This window comes from Nuphar pumila, chromosome 3, assembly GCF_984573655.1.
Source record: "Nuphar pumila chromosome 3, dmNupPumi1.hap1.1, whole genome shotgun sequence".
In the NCBI taxonomy this organism is placed as follows: domain Eukaryota; kingdom Viridiplantae; phylum Streptophyta; class Magnoliopsida; order Nymphaeales; family Nymphaeaceae; genus Nuphar; species Nuphar pumila.
In genome coordinates, this window is record NC_143251.1 from 132,179,550 (window position 1) to 132,196,423 (window position 16,874).

General features: G+C 39.2%; 1 protein-coding gene and 1 pseudogene across 3 annotated transcripts; both read left to right on the plus strand.

The window, feature by feature from the left end:
* The first annotated feature begins 2,093 nt into the window (after window positions 1-2,093).
* LOC149843874 (putative monogalactosyldiacylglycerol synthase 1, chloroplastic) lies at window positions 2,094-9,354 on the plus strand (annotated as a pseudogene).
* Window positions 9,355-11,508: 2,154 nt separating this feature from the next.
* On the plus strand, window positions 11,509-16,874 carry LOC149843875 (putative glycerol-3-phosphate dehydrogenase [NAD(+)] 1, cytosolic). 3 transcript variants are annotated; one of them, XM_090000112.1, is made up of 5 exons: window positions 11,509-12,867; window positions 14,323-14,544; window positions 15,122-15,369; window positions 15,657-15,796; window positions 16,442-16,874. In XM_090000112.1, exons 1-5 carry the CDS (start codon window positions 12,210-12,212, stop codon window positions 16,578-16,580), a joined length of 1,407 nt encoding a protein of 468 aa, XP_089856238.1. In that variant the 5' UTR covers window positions 11,509-12,209; the 3' UTR covers window positions 16,581-16,874. The 3 variants fall into 3 exon arrangements, with proteins under 3 accessions (XP_089856238.1, XP_089856241.1, XP_089856240.1); XM_090000115.1 differs by having other exon boundaries at window positions 11,568-12,867; window positions 15,281-15,369; XM_090000114.1 differs by having other exon boundaries at window positions 11,568-12,861.

Genomic DNA, 16,874 nt, shown 5'->3' on the forward strand with positions numbered 1-16,874 from the left:
CTGGGTCAGCGCCTCGGAATTTTTTGAGCCCTCTATTAATTAATAATAGGAGTTCGAGGGCAGCGCCTTTAATTTTTTTGTGCTCTTATTGAAAATGCAATCCCTATTAAAAATGGGCCCCTAAATTTTTTTTTGGCCCAAGGGCCCTGAGGCCCAAGTCTCATTGGCCTCTTGACAGGTCCGCCTCTGGATCTGGCATGGGGTCTCGTTTGGCAAACATATGATGCAAGATTCTCATAGCCAATGTTGTCAGTATCATTGCTAATCGGCCTGAATCGGCCGATTCGTGTTGTATCGGCGAAGAAATCATACAAAACTGAGCTGATTTGGCTTATTTTTAAATAAACATAAAAAATGGTTTAAATAGTTTTTACTATTTTTTAATACTTTCCTGACACGCATCATTTGCTCGTTAAAAACTGGTCTATTCAGCTCGAATCGGCCGATCTGAATTGATTTGAAATTCGATTCAAGGTCTGATACGATTCTGACAACATTGCTCCAAACCCTTTATATAAGGTCTGTTCATTTACGTTTGCAATAGCTTGTTTGTTGCTAATAGGGGATAAATTTAGATTATGTTTATAAAAAAGAAGAAGAAACTTATTAAAAAGTGTTCTTATTGGGATAATATAGCCGATGAGGGTATGTTTATTTGGTAGGAGCGAACTCGTGCACATCACCAAGCTGATGGATGTTGGGAAAATTCACGGGTGTTCATCCCTTTGGTGCTGTTTGAATTAGTGGAATCCTGAGGCATTGGAATTCCTCATTCTCTTGTTTGGATTGAACATATAGAGGTAGAATGAGATTCCCCTCAAATACTACGAATAAAAATTTTTATCTGAAGAAGGGAATTGCATTAAAAAATGGGTTTTAATATAAACCCGATGGGTCCCAACCCTCAATCCCCCTTCTCCCGATCCATTTTTCTTTCCTTCATAAACCCTAGCACACATACAAATTAAGAAAGAGAGAGAGAGAGAGAGAGAGAGTTGCAATTTTGTTAAAATCATAGTTTGAATACAAAAGAAGAAACTAGTTTTCATAAGTGAATACAAACAACAGAATGAGATTTCGTTTTCAAATCAATAAAGTAACCCGAACGGTGTAATCGGATTCTTGAGAATTGGATTCCCCACAATTCCATGATTCCAAACAAGCTCTTACCGTTTTACCAAAGCTTGGTGTACTCCCTAGTGAGCAAGGAGATCCCAAGGTTTTTACAGTAATGAGCTTGCCAGTGAGTGTGCTTATTTTTCCCAATTCGCCAAAAAAGGTAATGACATCATAGGAAAAACAATAAAATTATTACTTTTTTTAAGGCACTGTCAAAAAAAGTTTAAAATGCAAGCTCAACCGTCGATAGCTTCGTGGTAAAACTTATCCATGCATGCAATCCCAGTCAAACAATTGTTGAAGTAGGGTGCTAGGTAAGATCTTGAAATTGTATGATACATTCAAAATTAAATGGTCATATTCTCACAATACAATTTATTTCCAAATATCACGACCTTAATTATCATGATATTTTTATTTTATGCACTACAACAAAAAGTAGCTATAAGCCTCGTGTAAATGCCACTAAGAGACAGGTGGGGTGGGGGGGTTAGGAAAAAATTAGGAGGGAGGCAGGAATTTTTTTTTTACCTACAGGGGAAGTTTAAACTGCCGCCGTAGGTGGCCACACTCAATAGCAGCAATTTTTTCAAAATTGTCCGCTGTTTGAATGTCATCCTTTCTTTTTTTGTTGTAGTGATGCTCTCTTATATAGAGTAACCCGTAACAGTGAACAAGCAAATCGTCCATTGTTAGGTGCACTGGCCACTCACTATAAGAAAAATGCTAATTAGCGACGGAAATAATTCGTCGCTAATTTATGACGGATTACCTAGAGAAAACTAGTCATTCGTAAAATTGAAATTAGTTACGAAATTAGCGACGGAAAAATTTTGTCTCAAAATCCATCGCTAAGTGGCGACAGATTTGCAACGGAAAAATTTTGTCGCAAATTAGACACAAATTAGCGGAAAAAAAAAATTCACTAATCTATCGCAAAGTAACGATGGATTTTGCGATAAAATTTTTTCGTCATGAATCCATCGCTAATTTGCGATATAAAAAGGCCCGTTCAGGGCACGATCTCTCTCTTCCCTCCTCCCCCATTTAGGGCACCGAATTCCGCAGCAGGGGATCATCTAGCCCAGGTGATCGCTCGCATCGACAACCAGGTTGGGGTTAAGGTTTCCCTACAAGGAGGCCAAGAACCCTCTGTGGCAGTCGAGATCGATGTCGGCGTCGAACGGGTTGGAGTAGACGACGTTGAGGAGGGAAGAAAGGCAGGGTTTTTGTTGGAGGAAGGAAGGGTCGAGGTTGAAGATGGAGAAAGAGGAGGAGGAGGAGGAGTCAACGATGTGGCACAGGTACTATTTACAAATGTTTGGCACAGGTATATGTTACAGATTTGTGGTCGGATCATGCACCTTGGCCTTTTAACCAGTTGCCTAAGAGCTACAACTTCTTGGTGAAACATGGGGCACTTTGGAGGATGACGTATTACGCATTAGCTTCGCGCTTGGTCCACCAGCCACATTTCACGGCGACTTCCGCTTTCATAGCTCGGTGAGGTTTCTTGTTTTTTGATGGATGAATGTTGAACATATTGTTTCACGCTTTCAGTTGTATTTGATGATAAGTGCTCGCGGACTGTTAACTATTTATATATGATTGGAACATGGGTAAACTTATCTATGTCAAAGCTACTAAAGGGAGAATGTGCATTGTACAAGCGCCTTCAATTTATTCATATATTTTGTGGATTAAATTGCTTAACAAATATCATTAAAAGAGAACATAGGACATGAGGGATATCTAGGATTGATTATGGTTTCAACTGTGGACTTATGTTTTGTAGGCTATAGTTGTTTTTTTTTTCTTTCTTTTTTTCTAGATAGGAATCCCCAAGTATTTGCAGCATGATCCAAATTTGTCAAATCTATGCCAAGAAATTTTTTTCTATATGAAGTCAAATTTTGTTGAACGTGTATGTTATTTGAATGTGAAATGACCCGAAGACAACTTAATATGTTTCGTTTATCTTGTCCATCACATAGTAATTCATTTGAAATCTATTGTCCTTACATACTTGGGCTTTTGTAATATATTTTTTTCTCATAAAGGTGCATGTTTGTTTGAATGTTGAATCTTTCCTTGAGTATTGGTTTGATCCCTACATTAGAGTCTGTTATGGGACAATCACCTGCTGAAAATTTGCAGTGCTTAGTTTCTTACACTTAAAACTTTCAATTCAAGATTATTGATGAGTTTGAGACTTTGAGCTACTGATTAGACTTGAGATATAGGAAAGAGTCTGAGAGCTTTAGTTTCACACACATTATCATTTTGGAAGCTAGAGTAATTGGTAAACATATGTATGTTTCTAACATCTATTGGTGCATCAATGTGCATTTCCACTTTTCCAGAGAGGTTGCAAAAGGACCAATGAAGTACCAGCCAGATATCATAATTAGTGTATATCCTTTAATGCAACACGTGCAACTTTGAATCTTGCAAGCAAAAGGACTTTTGAAGAGAATAGTGTTCACTACTATTGTAACAGATCTAAGCACTTGCAATCCTACATGGTATAGCTCCCTTTTTGTGCACTTAGCATTCTGTCGGCGTCTTTCATATCATATAGTTCTTTAATCTATTTGTTGAATAGATTTTATGTTGATTAAGTATAATACCTCTAATTTCACTTCTCTGGTCAGGTTTCACAAGCTTGTAACTAGATGTTATTGCCCAACTGCAAAGGTAGCAAAAAGGGCTTCAAGAGCCAGACTGAAGGCTTCTCAAATTAGGGTGTATGGCCTTCCTGTGCGGCCTTCTTTTGTTAAGCCTATTCAGCTAAAGGATCTTTTTTAAGATTGTTCATTTGCTTGCCATTCATTTATTTTGTTTTATTTACATCTATTCTAAGATGTTATGTCATAATTTGACTAAGGTTATCTTCTTTGTCATGGAACTTCAATTTATGCGCTTTTATGTTTTTCCTCATCTTTTTGACACTCCCTTTTAGGATGAACTAACAAGAGAATTGGGAATGGATGAGCAACTACCTATTGTTTTACTCATGGGTGGAGGTGAAGGTATGGGGCCCATTGAAGCCACTTCCCATGCTCTTGCAAATGCATTGTATAATGAGTCTATTGGAGAGCCAATAGGTCAGATTATTGTTATCTGTGGAAGGAATAAAAACTTGTGAGTAGGTTGCAGTCGATTAAGTGGAACATACCTGTTCAGGTATAGACAACCATCCTTGCTTATATGTAATTGAAAGTTTGAAACTGCTTTCTTCATGTTAGTTTTTCGTATTCCTAATTATGCTTGGAAGTTTTGACTTCAGATCCTCTTAAGATTGTGCTATTTTTTTTATTCACATTCTTTTCCTGCTACTTATTGAGTTACGTGTTAAGATTCTTGTTATTTTGATATTTCATCAAAACACATGGATCCTTGTTGAAATTGCTTTTAATATTCATTGGATGACATAATCTAGTGCACCTTTGAGTGGAATTTGTTCATGTTCAGAGGTTTGGCATGCCTTGATGCTTGTTATCCTTTCAATCATTTAGTGAAGGAGCTTATGATTGAGTAATGCTCAATTGAAGGCGTGTATGCCTCAGCTTGAGGCACACTTCAAGGCGTATGAGGCGCACACCTCGGGGCTCTTTTTTTAAAATTTTGTGATGGATTAGCGATGGATAATATTTGTTGTTAATATTTAGCGATGAATTTTTTATGTTTTGCGACAGATTATATTTCGTCGTTATTTTAGCGACGAAATATAATTCATCGCAAACCCAAATCAGTGTTTATTTAGCGACGGACTCATGACAGATCATGTTCGTCTCTAATTCATCACAAATTAGCAACAAAAGTAGTGACAGATCAGTTTTGTCGCTAATTAGTGACCAGAATTATGTGACAGACGCTATACATCGTTAATCTGTCACCAATCTATCGCTAAATTGTTTAGTGACAGATAAAGTCTATCGCTAATCCATGTTTTTCTTGTTGTGGTTGTTCGCACTTGCTCGTTAATGGGAAAACATGCTTTAGCGGCGCTAAAACACTCAGATTGTTGTTGGGTGTGCATTTTAAGTGTGTTTGAACATTTTTTCGGTCCAGTGTTATGGGTTTTCGTTCAAGTATGTATTTCATAACTTTTTAAAGCTTTGTATAGGCCAAGACTTTTCTCTATTTTCAACGAAGCATCTTATCTTGTCGCAAATATTTTCCTCGTTGTTCCCCGTCAAGTTAAAACTATTTAGCATTCACCGTGGCAAAATGGATGATTGGATTCACCATTAGAAATTCAGAAGGGTGGTTCATTAAAGCTGGTTGGACTAACCATTAGAAGAAGGGTGGTTCCAGTGGCGGAGCCAAAAGTTTTTCGTTGGGTGGGCAGACTTCGAGTGGTGATGATCGATCTCTATCGGTGGCGCAATGGCTCGAAGCCTCCGTGGTGGTGAAGATCATAGATCGAGATCAAAAGCCTATTTCGGTAGTTGAGCCACCTCCTTCTCGGTGGTGATCAAGCAGCAAGCCGAAGGTCTTCCAACTGAGGTGCCTCCTCAGCTCCCTCTCGGAGGGGACGGTCCTCGCCACAGCATGAGGCGGAGCAACTCCCTCGGCTGGCTCCATCCCATGTCCACCGTCTCCTGCGTCTGGGTGCCATAGGGTACTTTGTATAGCAGGGAGGCTTGATCTCCACTCCTGCACCACCCTGCATGATCTTCTTCGACAGGCATTCGCAAGGAAAGAATGCAACCACCAAATCGTGCGGAATGAAGAAGAAGACCCGAGTCGTATCATATTTCGACTCGGTTTCTAATTCTAGGGTGGGTGACCGCCCACCCATGCCCACCAGCCTGGCTCCGCCACTGGGTGGTTCATTAAAGCTGGTTGGAAAGTGGGAACGCCTGCTTCAACAGGTTCAGCCCAGTCAAAAAAGTCATCATAGAGCTACCTTGAAGGGACAGCTAAAACCGTTCATATGTTTTTTTATGGAGAAGTGATCTAGGCCTCGTTTGGAAAAACTTTATATGGGAATGAGAATGGATTTCTATAAAATCCTGCCAGCTCAGTCCATGTGAAAGTTTTGGATTTATATATAAAAAATGGTAGATGATGAAACAAAAACTTAAGGCCACTTGTACGTGCCATGACATTTTGTTTCATTCAGGAAATGATTATATCAAGGTTGTCAGTTTTACCACTTTCTCGTGTAAGTTAGTATGAAACAAATGTGACCAAAAAGAAAACATCAGTCCCAGACTAGCCTTTTTGTTAGCACAATTTAGAGAAATCAAATTTCTTTTTTTTTTTATATATATATAGCCATGCACACTAACTCGCTCAACTATGATGGATGAGGAATGCCAATGGGTTAATATATTTTAGAGGTGGGTCATGTAAGGCAGGGTGGTCGTGGGCTCCACCCAAGGTTTTTCCTCACTTTGGTGAGGGTTATTTGTCATATATATATATATATATATATATATATATATATATATATATATATATATATATATATATATATATATATATATATATCATCAAAATCTGACTTGAATGCAGAGGTGATCCAAAATCAAATGGTTATGAAGGCATCATGTTTTTTTTCAGTTCATAAAGTACATTTTTTTGTCGAAAAACCATGATCCAAAAATTGATTCCAACTAAATTGAGCATGCTACTGTGGATCCTAACAGGTGAGGTCCTATTATATTCAGTTCTTATATGTATATACACACGATGACAGCTCTTTTGTAACCCTTCTACCTAAACTAGCTTGCCTTTCAAAAAGAAAAAAGAAAAAAGCAAAAAAAATCTTTTCACTATATTGTTGTTCTCTTTGACCCGACTGAGTCCAACAATCCTATGAATGACAAGGTACACCATTTGAATGCCTTAGATCTTAGATATACATCCAATCTAGCTTAAGGTGCTAACCCCGAAAAAAATGATGAAGCTAAGATCCCCCACCCAAATAAAGTTGTCAGAATCCTCTCATACCTGAATCGATTTCATGAATCAGCTAATTCTGATTCTGAATCGGCCAGTTTTTAACCAGCGAATGAGACATGTCAGAAAAATATTAAAAAGTATTAAATTATTTTAAAAAATCATTTAAAACTAAGCTGAATCAGTTCAATTTAGCATTGATTTTCTGCCAATAGGATACGAAGATTCAGGCAAATGCAGACAACATTGCCCACAAAGTAAGGGTGTCAACAAGTCGGGTTTGGGTCAATCAGGTCCACAATAAGAAAAACCATACGTGATAAAACCATAATTTTTATCATTTTTATATTGAAAATTTGCAGGTCTTAATCCAAACTCATATAAAATTTTACAAACTATACCCCCATTCATATATTAATCGAATCTTCGAGTTTGAACCCGGATCTTATTATTTATCGTCGTACCCAAACCCTATAGGGTTTGGTTCAGGTCGGATCCCCGCAAACCAGACCCGTTGACACCTCAATTCCAAAAGCCAACATCTTGGCAGTTGGGAGGTAAGTCTATCCTGCATGGGGGCCTTACTGAGGCGCTCAAAACTGACACATGGGGTGCATTTGCATGAACAAGGTGCTTTTTCTTTTCTGAGAGAAATAAAAAAATTACTTTTTCAGTTGAAAATGATTTATTATATAGGCTTCACAAATATAGGGCGTGCCCACACAAACACCAAAATTCGTTTTCTTGGGAAAAAGGCTTCCCGCCTCCTTTCACTATTTTCACCCGCTCATTGCGGAAACAAATCTGATGCAAGGAGGACTGGGACTTTATTTTTGCAGTAGCCTTGACCACGTGTCGTCTATTTTGCATAAAAAATAATGTGAATTGCTCTATGACGTGATATTTAAAAAAAATATCCAAATTGAAAAGATCGTGTTTTAATTCATTAACATGGTGTTAAATATACTCTCTCTCTCTCTCTCATAATATATATATATATATATAAAGTAATAGTAGTGCAACCCTTAAGGTGCAGTTACCTGGGATCACGCCCAGCACAAAAATAGTTAAAAAATGCTAAAATGCATTTTTCATCCAGTTAAGTATTTTTGGTGACAGTTTTTGACTTTTGCTAAAGGTTCCAACAAAAAATGAAACCTTTAGCGGCAATCAAAAAACTGTCTAGTAACTCTCATAGGAAAAAAAATTGCCTGTAAGAAGTTTTGATATGGTATTTTTTCTAAATGAAACACTTTTATTTGTTTGGGTATCCTGAGAAAAAATAAAATGAAAAATATTAAAAAATGAGAGGAAGAGAAGGTGGTTGTTGAGTGTCTCTGCCCCAATTTTTTGGGAGGTGGGTGATGGGTAAGTGTAGGGGTGGCAATCGGGTCGGGTTGGCAGGTCGTGTCGGCGGATCAGCATACGTCAACACGAACCCGACCCATTTATTAAACAGGTCGGCTGTGACAAACACAAACCTAGGGGTGGCAATCGGGTCGAGTTGGCGGGTTGGCGTGTCAGCATACCTCAACCCGAACCCGACCCGTTTATTAAACGGGTCGGTTGTGGCAAACACGAACCCGACCCGTTTAATAAACGGGTAACCCAACACGACCCGCCAACCCATTTAATAAATGGGTTGGGTCGGGTAAACGGGTCGGGTTGGCGGGTTGATCCACCCGCCTAACCCGTTTATTAAACGGATCAGCCGGGTTGGCAGGTTGGCATACCCCCAACCCGAACCCGACCTGTTTAATAAACGGGTTACGCGGGTCGACCCGTTTATTAAACGGGTTGGCTTAAGCCCAACCCGAACCCGCCTAAGAGGCGGGTTGGCGGGTCGTGTCAGAAATTGCCACCCCTACACGAACCCGACCTATTTATTAAACGCATAAGCCGACACGACACGATTAACCCGTTTAATAAACGGGTTGGGTTCGTGTTAGCAGGCGAGTTGGCGGGCGGGTTGACGAGTCAGGTTCGGGTAAACAGGTTGACCCGCCCGCCTAACCCGTTTATTAAACGGGTCAACCGGGTTGGCGGGTTGGCATACGTACCCCTAATTAACACGAACCCGACCCGTTTAATAAACGGGTTAGGCGGGTCGACCCATTTATGACACGAACCCGTTTAAGCCAAACTCAAACCCGCCTAAGAAGCGGGTTGGCGGGTCGTGTCAGATTTTGCCACCCCTAGGTAAGTGGTAGTGGTGATGTTATGGGTGATAGAAAATCATCATGCAAATGACAGTTTTTCGAGAAATGGGTGATGGTGAGTGGTAATGGTGGTGGTGGTGAGATGAATGGTGCTGATGGATAGTGAAAATGGAGAGGGCAGTTTTTGGGAAGGTGGGTGATTATAAGTGATGGTAGTGATGAAAAATCATCGTGGGGGTGGGGTAGAGCTTTTTCGAGAGGTGGGTGGTAGTAGTGGAGGTGAGTGGTGATGGATTATGAAAAATTATCGTGAGGAGAGCGGGTTTTTGAGAGGTATCTGATGGCAGTGGGAAGTGAGATAGATGATGGTGGTGGTGATGGGAGAGATGAGTGGGTCATGGGGAGTGTATTTTCTTTTGTTAAGAAACATTCATCCACTACCGAGCACTCTGCCCGGTTAGTGCACATCACCTTGTGTTGGGACATTGCAAGTTGGAACCCATGGTAAGGTTTTATAACTGGTACGGGTCTACCTAACCCCAGTTTTTTCTGTCATAAAAAAGAAACATTCATCCACCTTTTTTTTCATGGAGAAATATTTTTTTATCAAAAAAGTATTTTTTTTTTTATAAAAACTCTAAAAAAAAGTCTCTCGTTTTCAAGTGTCAAAAAAACCGTTCTACCTTGTATCACTTTTTATGCCTCTTTCTCACTTTCAAACCTAACGTTGGGTTAAGACATGTTTTTTCAACAACCACAATGTTCTAGTTTGAACGTATGAACCTCAGGATATTATTAGAACATAAAATTCATGCACATCTCGTGCCCTTGCAGTACCAGAGAAAACCTTTAGTTAAAAACCTTCATAACGTACAAAAAAACGGGTTAAATATCTGTCAATTGACACAAAATCTCTCGTTTTTCGAGAGAACCGCTACAAATTAAATTACGCTTTCCCTAGAAAGTCTCAGGATATTATTAGGACATAAAATTGTGGTATTTTCGAAGGGTGACATTGCACAAAAAAATGCCATATTTTTTAAAATATTGAGTTTCTTGAAAATATCGCATTTTGAACTCAATACTTACACACGATAAACACTTTTTGCATAGTTTTTTTATCATTTATATTTTTACTTTCTTACATATTTATATAAATGAATATTTTCCCGAGATTCTCTCAAGAAAAAAATTTGCTTTTTCAAAACTGTCCGACATTTTTCCTCATTTGAGATTTTCCTAGGACGAGATTTGTGGCCATGATTAAAATTGTACCTAAAAATTATAAATAAAATATAAACAAAAATGTGTTTTCTTTTACAATGAAAACCCTCATCCACAATAATAGTTATAAAGTTACTATACAATTAATTAATTTTTAATTTTTTATATTATTAATAATTAATAAATAGCTCAAGCCCATTGAGCCAATCCGGTAGCCCGCAGGCCAACCTAGACCTGGCCCACGTATATAACAAGCCGATTTCAGCCCTGTAGCTAACTAGCCTGTGCCTAAAACGTTGACCCAAACCTAGCACATGGCGGGCCCAGACAGCTTGGCATATCGGGCTGCCTGGCCCATTGCCCACCCCTACCCGGATTGGGGTCATGTACACCTACGCTCTTAATGGAACCCACCAGTTAAAGGCACATGCACACCCGGTGGAGACAGCTTGGCATATCGGGCTGCCTGGCCCATTGCCCACCCCTACCCCGATTGGGGTCATCGACACCTACGCTCTTAATGGAACCCACCAGTTAAAGGCACCTGCACACCCGGTGGAAATCGAACATAGGGTGAAGGGATCCGCCGCGCCTTCTCCCCAGGCCCAGTGCCACTCCCGCGACCCTGCCGGTGCAAATATAACAAAAAATGTCAAAAATAAAAAATACGTTACCGGGTAAGTAGTGTTAATCTGAGATAAAGCCACCGTAAGAAATATTTCAAAAATATTCTTATCACCTTCTGAAAATATCGCTCAACATCACGGTAAATATCAGATATTTTGAAAATATCGACGATATTTATTGCATAGCTATCTGTTTGCCTCGTCCTGCTGCATCTCCCCTGTCATCCCATCAACTTTTGGGCAAACTTGAATGATCCCAACTACCCACCTTCTCTATCCAGCTGCAATGCCGGCGAGGGTCCGCAAACCTTGCACCAACCATAGCGCTAGGCTTCCACGAGGGCTTCGTATGGCCACCACCTGCATTCGAGAGGGAAGACAACTCGTTGCATCCGACGCGGAAGGTGGGGCATGCACGCCAGTAGGGTGGACCAACCAATGCCAGTGACATCACCGAGAGAGAGAGAGAGAGAGAGAGACTAGCGGGTTTTGATTAGGGGGTCTCTGGGTGAAGGCTTGCGTGTGGGCGTTCATTGAGGTTTGGTGGGAATTTTGAGGTGGGTTTGGGAAGAGATGAATTTGTCCTCTGTTTTCTTGTTTGAGGTGGTGCTGTTTTGATTCCTGGGGATGGAAAAGATGAGACTCGGTTTTTGGGTGTCTCAAATGTGGTTGTTGGGAATGCCTGTTTTGGGGAGGTTTTGGCAATGGTAGTTTTTTTTAGATGGGTGTATGTGTATGTGGTTTATTTTTCTTTAGCTAGGTTGACAGCTTGAGAGAGAGAGAGAGGTTTTTGGGGAGTTCTTGTGTGCATTTATCTCTGAGATGAGTCTCATTTGCTTTCCTTATCGGATGAATTTTTGTTCAGAAATTGGTTTTGGCAATTGGGTTTCAGTGATTGGCTTAACTGTTAGGGAGAATAAAGAAAGCCTCTTTTTAGGCTTTCTGGTTTTAAAAATTGGGTTTTGGTCAAAAAACGAGGGAATTGAAGTCACTTTTTAGGAAGGTATAAGAAGTATTTGATCTGCAAAAGAAGTGTTAGAAGGATTTTTGTGTTTGAATTTGACCTTTTTGAACGTCCAGGATTTATAAAGAGAACAAAAAAATAAAAACAAAAAAATTTTTGTGAATTCTGTTAAGGTCTGTTGCAAGTGATTCTGATCTCAGCGACATGGTAGGCACTGTGGAGGGAAACCATAATTCTGTTCACTCAAATGGGTCCGCTCAAAATTCTAATGGAGTAGAGGAAAAATTGGATGAACTTCGCCGGCTTCTGGGGAAAGCCAATGGCGATGTGTTGAGAATTGTTGGTGTTGGTGCTGGTGCTTGGGGCAGTGTCTTCGCTGCGCTTCTGCAAGATACTTACGGCCATCTTCGCGAAAAAGTTCAGATTAGGATATGGAGAAGGGCTGGAAAGCCTGTTGATCGGGCAACGGCGGAACACTTGTTTGAAGTGATAAATTCAAGGGAAGATGTTCTTAGAAGATTGATCAGGCGTTGCGCGTATCTAAAATATGTTGAAGCCCGGCTAGGCGACCGGACTCTGTATGCGGATGAGATCTTGAAAGATGGATTCTGCTTGAACACGATCGATACACCGCTTTGTCCGCTGAAAGTTGTTACGAATTTGCAGGAAGCCATATGGGATGCAGACATTGTGATAAATGGATTGCCTTCAACTGAGACAAAGGAAGTTTTCGAAGAGATCAGTAGATATTGGAAGGAAAGGCTTAGTTACCCCATAATTATCTCTTTGGCAAAAGGAATTGAAGCTGAATTGGAGCCGGTTCCTCGTATCATCACTGCCACACAGATGATTAACCGTGCAAGTCTCTCTCTCTCTCTCTCTCTCTCTCTCTCTCTCTCTCTCTCTCTCTCTCTCTCTCTCTCTCTCTCTCTCTCTCTTTGAATGAATGAATCTGTCTGTAGTTTCTTTTTCTTTAGCTTTTTATTTCTCTATATTTTAGTTTTGTTTTCTATATTGTTCGGTTCATGGGTTCAACATTTTGTTGATCTTCATGAGTGGTAATGTTGATCTTCTTTCGGCTCTCTCTTTGAATGAATGAATAAATGCTTTTTCTTTTTTATTTTGTTTACTTTTCAGAAATTTGGTTTTCTCATTTATCTTGAGATTGACTCCTGCATTTTCTAGTAATTCGATTTTTTCCTCCCATTCTATCTGATCAGTGTAGAGACCACCTTTCATTTAGCTGTCTACATAAATTGATGGTAATGTTTTTTTGTGGGATTACTTGAACATTGATAAAGGAGTTAGGTTTTCAAGTTTGGTCCGAGTAAAGAGCTTTTTTGGTGAGTTAGTATAATAGATAATCTGGAGGACCTAACTTGTTCCAATGCTTAGAAATCATGTGCATGGACTATCGAGGTATAACAAAGCCAAGTTGCTTCTTTTTCTGGGAAATATGTATATGTTCTCCTGTACTCAGTGATTTTACATAGTGCGTAACTAGCAAATATTCATAAGTGATAACCAAGTAGAACTATGTCAAAAAAGTAAGTTGTCTTTATTGTATTTTTCTTCTAAATTTTTTAGTTGGGAGTTTAAATGTACTTGTTCAGCAGAAGCATGTCTTTCTTTTCTGGTTCCAACATTTTGTTGCTCTTTCGACAGAGAAATAGTTAGAAGAGATCCCTTCCCAAGAATAGTAGCAATAGCCATGTTGCTATCACGAGGCAATCTTTGAAAAATATTCATGGACTATCATTTGGAAACCCCTTCACTTATACATTAGTACTTAAAGTAGAAACTAAATTGACCTAGAAGACGACAAAATATCAATCACATGGACCAAATATTAGAATATCCCTGCACATATGCAGAAGTACAATGGCTAAAGTGTTAATTTTTTACTATGCCCTTGAACAATATTTCTAGCTTTATATGGTCTCTGCTCTTTGATGAAAACTTGCATTCCAAATGATATCAGTGCTTGTTGTAGGTTTCCTTAATTTGGAGTACAAATAATATAACTGCAATATAGAACTTCACAAAAAACTTAAATTCCAAGTAGCTTCTTTGGAAAGTTGTTTGAAGGTCATTTATACAAGTGTTTCCTTCATCCAAAGAGGATTAACATTGTGTTCTTGACATGGAGTCCATTATTGCAGTATTAGTCGTGCTGCCATGTTGTAGTCACACCTGAGATGATGTGGGATTCACATTATTGTGATACTTCCATTTAATTTGATTCAGTGATTTGCATATTATCGTTATATTTACTTATGTTTGACTTCCTTTGTTTTGTGGTCCTTGTGGCTTCCAGCTGGAGTTCCTATGGAGAACATTCTTTATCTTGGAGGGCCAAATATAGCTTCTGAGATATACAACAAGGAGTATGCTAATGCTCGAATCTGTGGATCTGAAAAATGGAGGAAACCTCTTGCAAAATTTCTAAGACAACCTCATTTCATTGTATGGGATAACAGTGACCTTGTTACACATGAAGTTATGGGTGGTTTGAAAAACGTATACGCTATTGGTGCAGGTAAAATCCTCTTTACAGGAGCAAAATTTGAACATCAATGTTGCTTTGTTCATTTGGTCACTGCCAGCGTAATGTTCAACTTGGTAGCTTGGGTATATGTGTCACCTTCTACTCCAAGTGCCTCAGCCTCAGCTTCTCCCTTATGCTTCCCTTGGTCTTCATTTCTGACTAGTAAAAAGCGGATTCTTTTATTGTTATTTTTCATTCATTATAACACATATATGCTACTGGCATGCATATCTGCATATTTGCTTACTGCAGTTTCTTAGTACCCATAGTCCAGTTCTCCACCTTCACTACGAACTCCACTACACTTATTATGGCAAGTTTTAGTTTTATCCGTTCTGTCCTGTCTTGTCCAAAGAAGCTAGTATGATTCATCTACTGGTGCACTATCATTAGCAAACTCAATTAAATGAATTCTCTTTCTTTAATTTATATAGTATCTTTGTATCATCTGAACCTGTGCATAAGATGTTGGATTCTTGATGTGCAAAAAAGTTGTAATAAGAACTCGAACATCTTTATGCACATATATATGTCTTCTAACTGAAATTTCTGTCCCCTGTTATGGCAGGCATGGTTGCAGCTCTGACCAATGAGAGTGCTACCAGTAAATCAGTTTATTTTGCACATTGTACCTCTGAAATGATATTCATAACACATCTGTTGACGGAAGAACCAGAGAGTCTTGCTGGACCATTGTTGGCTGATACCTATGTTACTTTGTTAAAAGGTCGTAACGCATGGTATGGACAGATGCTAGCCAAGGGAGAATTAAGTCCTGATATGGGTGACAGCATCAAGGGCAAGGGAATGATTCAGGTCTGTTTCTCACTCTTCATTTCATACCTGCAAAAATGCTCTCCACGTAATGGGTGTGGTATTGTGAATATCTAGGCTCACAGGCAGATGTGCATACACCACATTTCTACATTTAACTAAATGCATAGGCATGTGCATGTGCACATACATCAACACACACCTTTTCTGCATTACGTACCTGTCTTGTGATCGTACATATTATCTGTGTATAAGTGTAGATATCACATGTACTTTATTGGAAAAGTAATTAATTTGTTGTGCATCAACTGTTTGATGCTTTGTGCCAGGGTGTGTCTGCTGTACATGCATTTTATGAGCTGCTTGGTCAACCTTGCCTCAGTGTTTTGCGTCCTGATGAAAACAGAGTCATTGCGCCTGTTGAGCTCTGCCCCATTTTGAAGACGCTTTATAAAATACTAATCAAAAGGTGAAAGATACTTGTCTCAATCTTTTTACTTGATTATCCACACTTTTGTTGTTCTGCAGTATCATTATTTAGTTAACATTTTGATACATAATGTACATTTATTTTGACTCGTGACTTTGTAAATGGAACTTATCCAAGAAAACTTGTAGTATTTTCTAGCACAGTTATTGAACTCTATAAGAACTTTGGTGGATCACTGTTATATCGGGTGGGTGGCCTATTTATTGGAATTCGGGGGCGGTTAAACTATCATCCCTTCAAAATTTTGCAGTGTGTAAGAGGTTGAGTTGGTTCAGTTTTTAATGGCCCTACCAAACCTGGTGGTTGTAAAAGGATAGCCTATGGACAGACAGTCATAGTACATGCCTACTTATTTAAGAAACAAACTCTATCCCCCTCATTAATTAAGATAACTCACCGATAGACACTGTCTTTAATGCTTCTAATAATGCATGAATATGCTGCATTAATTTTTCCCTTTTAGTCACTGGAACCAAATGCTCCTAACATCTATCTTGAAGTCTACTGATGCTTAAATTCAAGAACTACACGAGTCTTGGTTGATAGCTGAAGATGGCCTGAACTTGTATGTAAAGGATGAAAATGAGCGCAGCACTTTCTAATATGTTCCACTTTAATTCACAGGGAGTTTCCAACTGCGGCAATTCTCCAAGCTCTAAGGGATGAGACCATGAATGATCCCCGTGATCGAATTGAGATAGCGCAAAGGCACGGTTTCTACAAGCCATCCCTTTTGGGAACAACTTTGATCAATGGCATTTGAAATCATGAAGCGTCCAAGTTGCTTGCCTCATTGAAAATGTGCTGCTTCATTTATGGTATGGGCAATAGCAAGAACTTCATATGGAATCGACACTGGGAAAAATATTTCAATAGATCGTGTTTATGGGTCTGATGCTCTTGTAAAACAATTTGAAGTGTCATGGTAGTTTGTTTTGCAAATTTGTCTTTAAACAGAATGCCAGGCAATGTCTACACTCTGGAGTAATGTTGCAAAATAATTAATGTAAGTTTCCATTTTTTGCTGTTCATTTATATCATTAAAGATTTTTGCCCC

What these genes read in the sequence shown, in the direction of transcription:
- LOC149843875 (XM_090000112.1), top strand. Translation starts at nt 12,210, where the DNA reads ATGGTAGGCACTGTGGAGGGAAACCATAATTCTGTTCACTCAAATGGG. An exon ending in ACAGATGATTAACCGTGCAA is followed by an intron (nt 12,868 to 14,322) that starts GTCTCTCTCTCT and finishes TGTGGCTTCCAG; the next exon opens with CTGGAGTTCCTATGGAGAAC. An exon ending in TATAAAATACTAATCAAAAG is followed by an intron (nt 15,797 to 16,441) that starts GTGAAAGATACT and finishes TTTAATTCACAG; the next exon opens with GGAGTTTCCAACTGCGGCAA.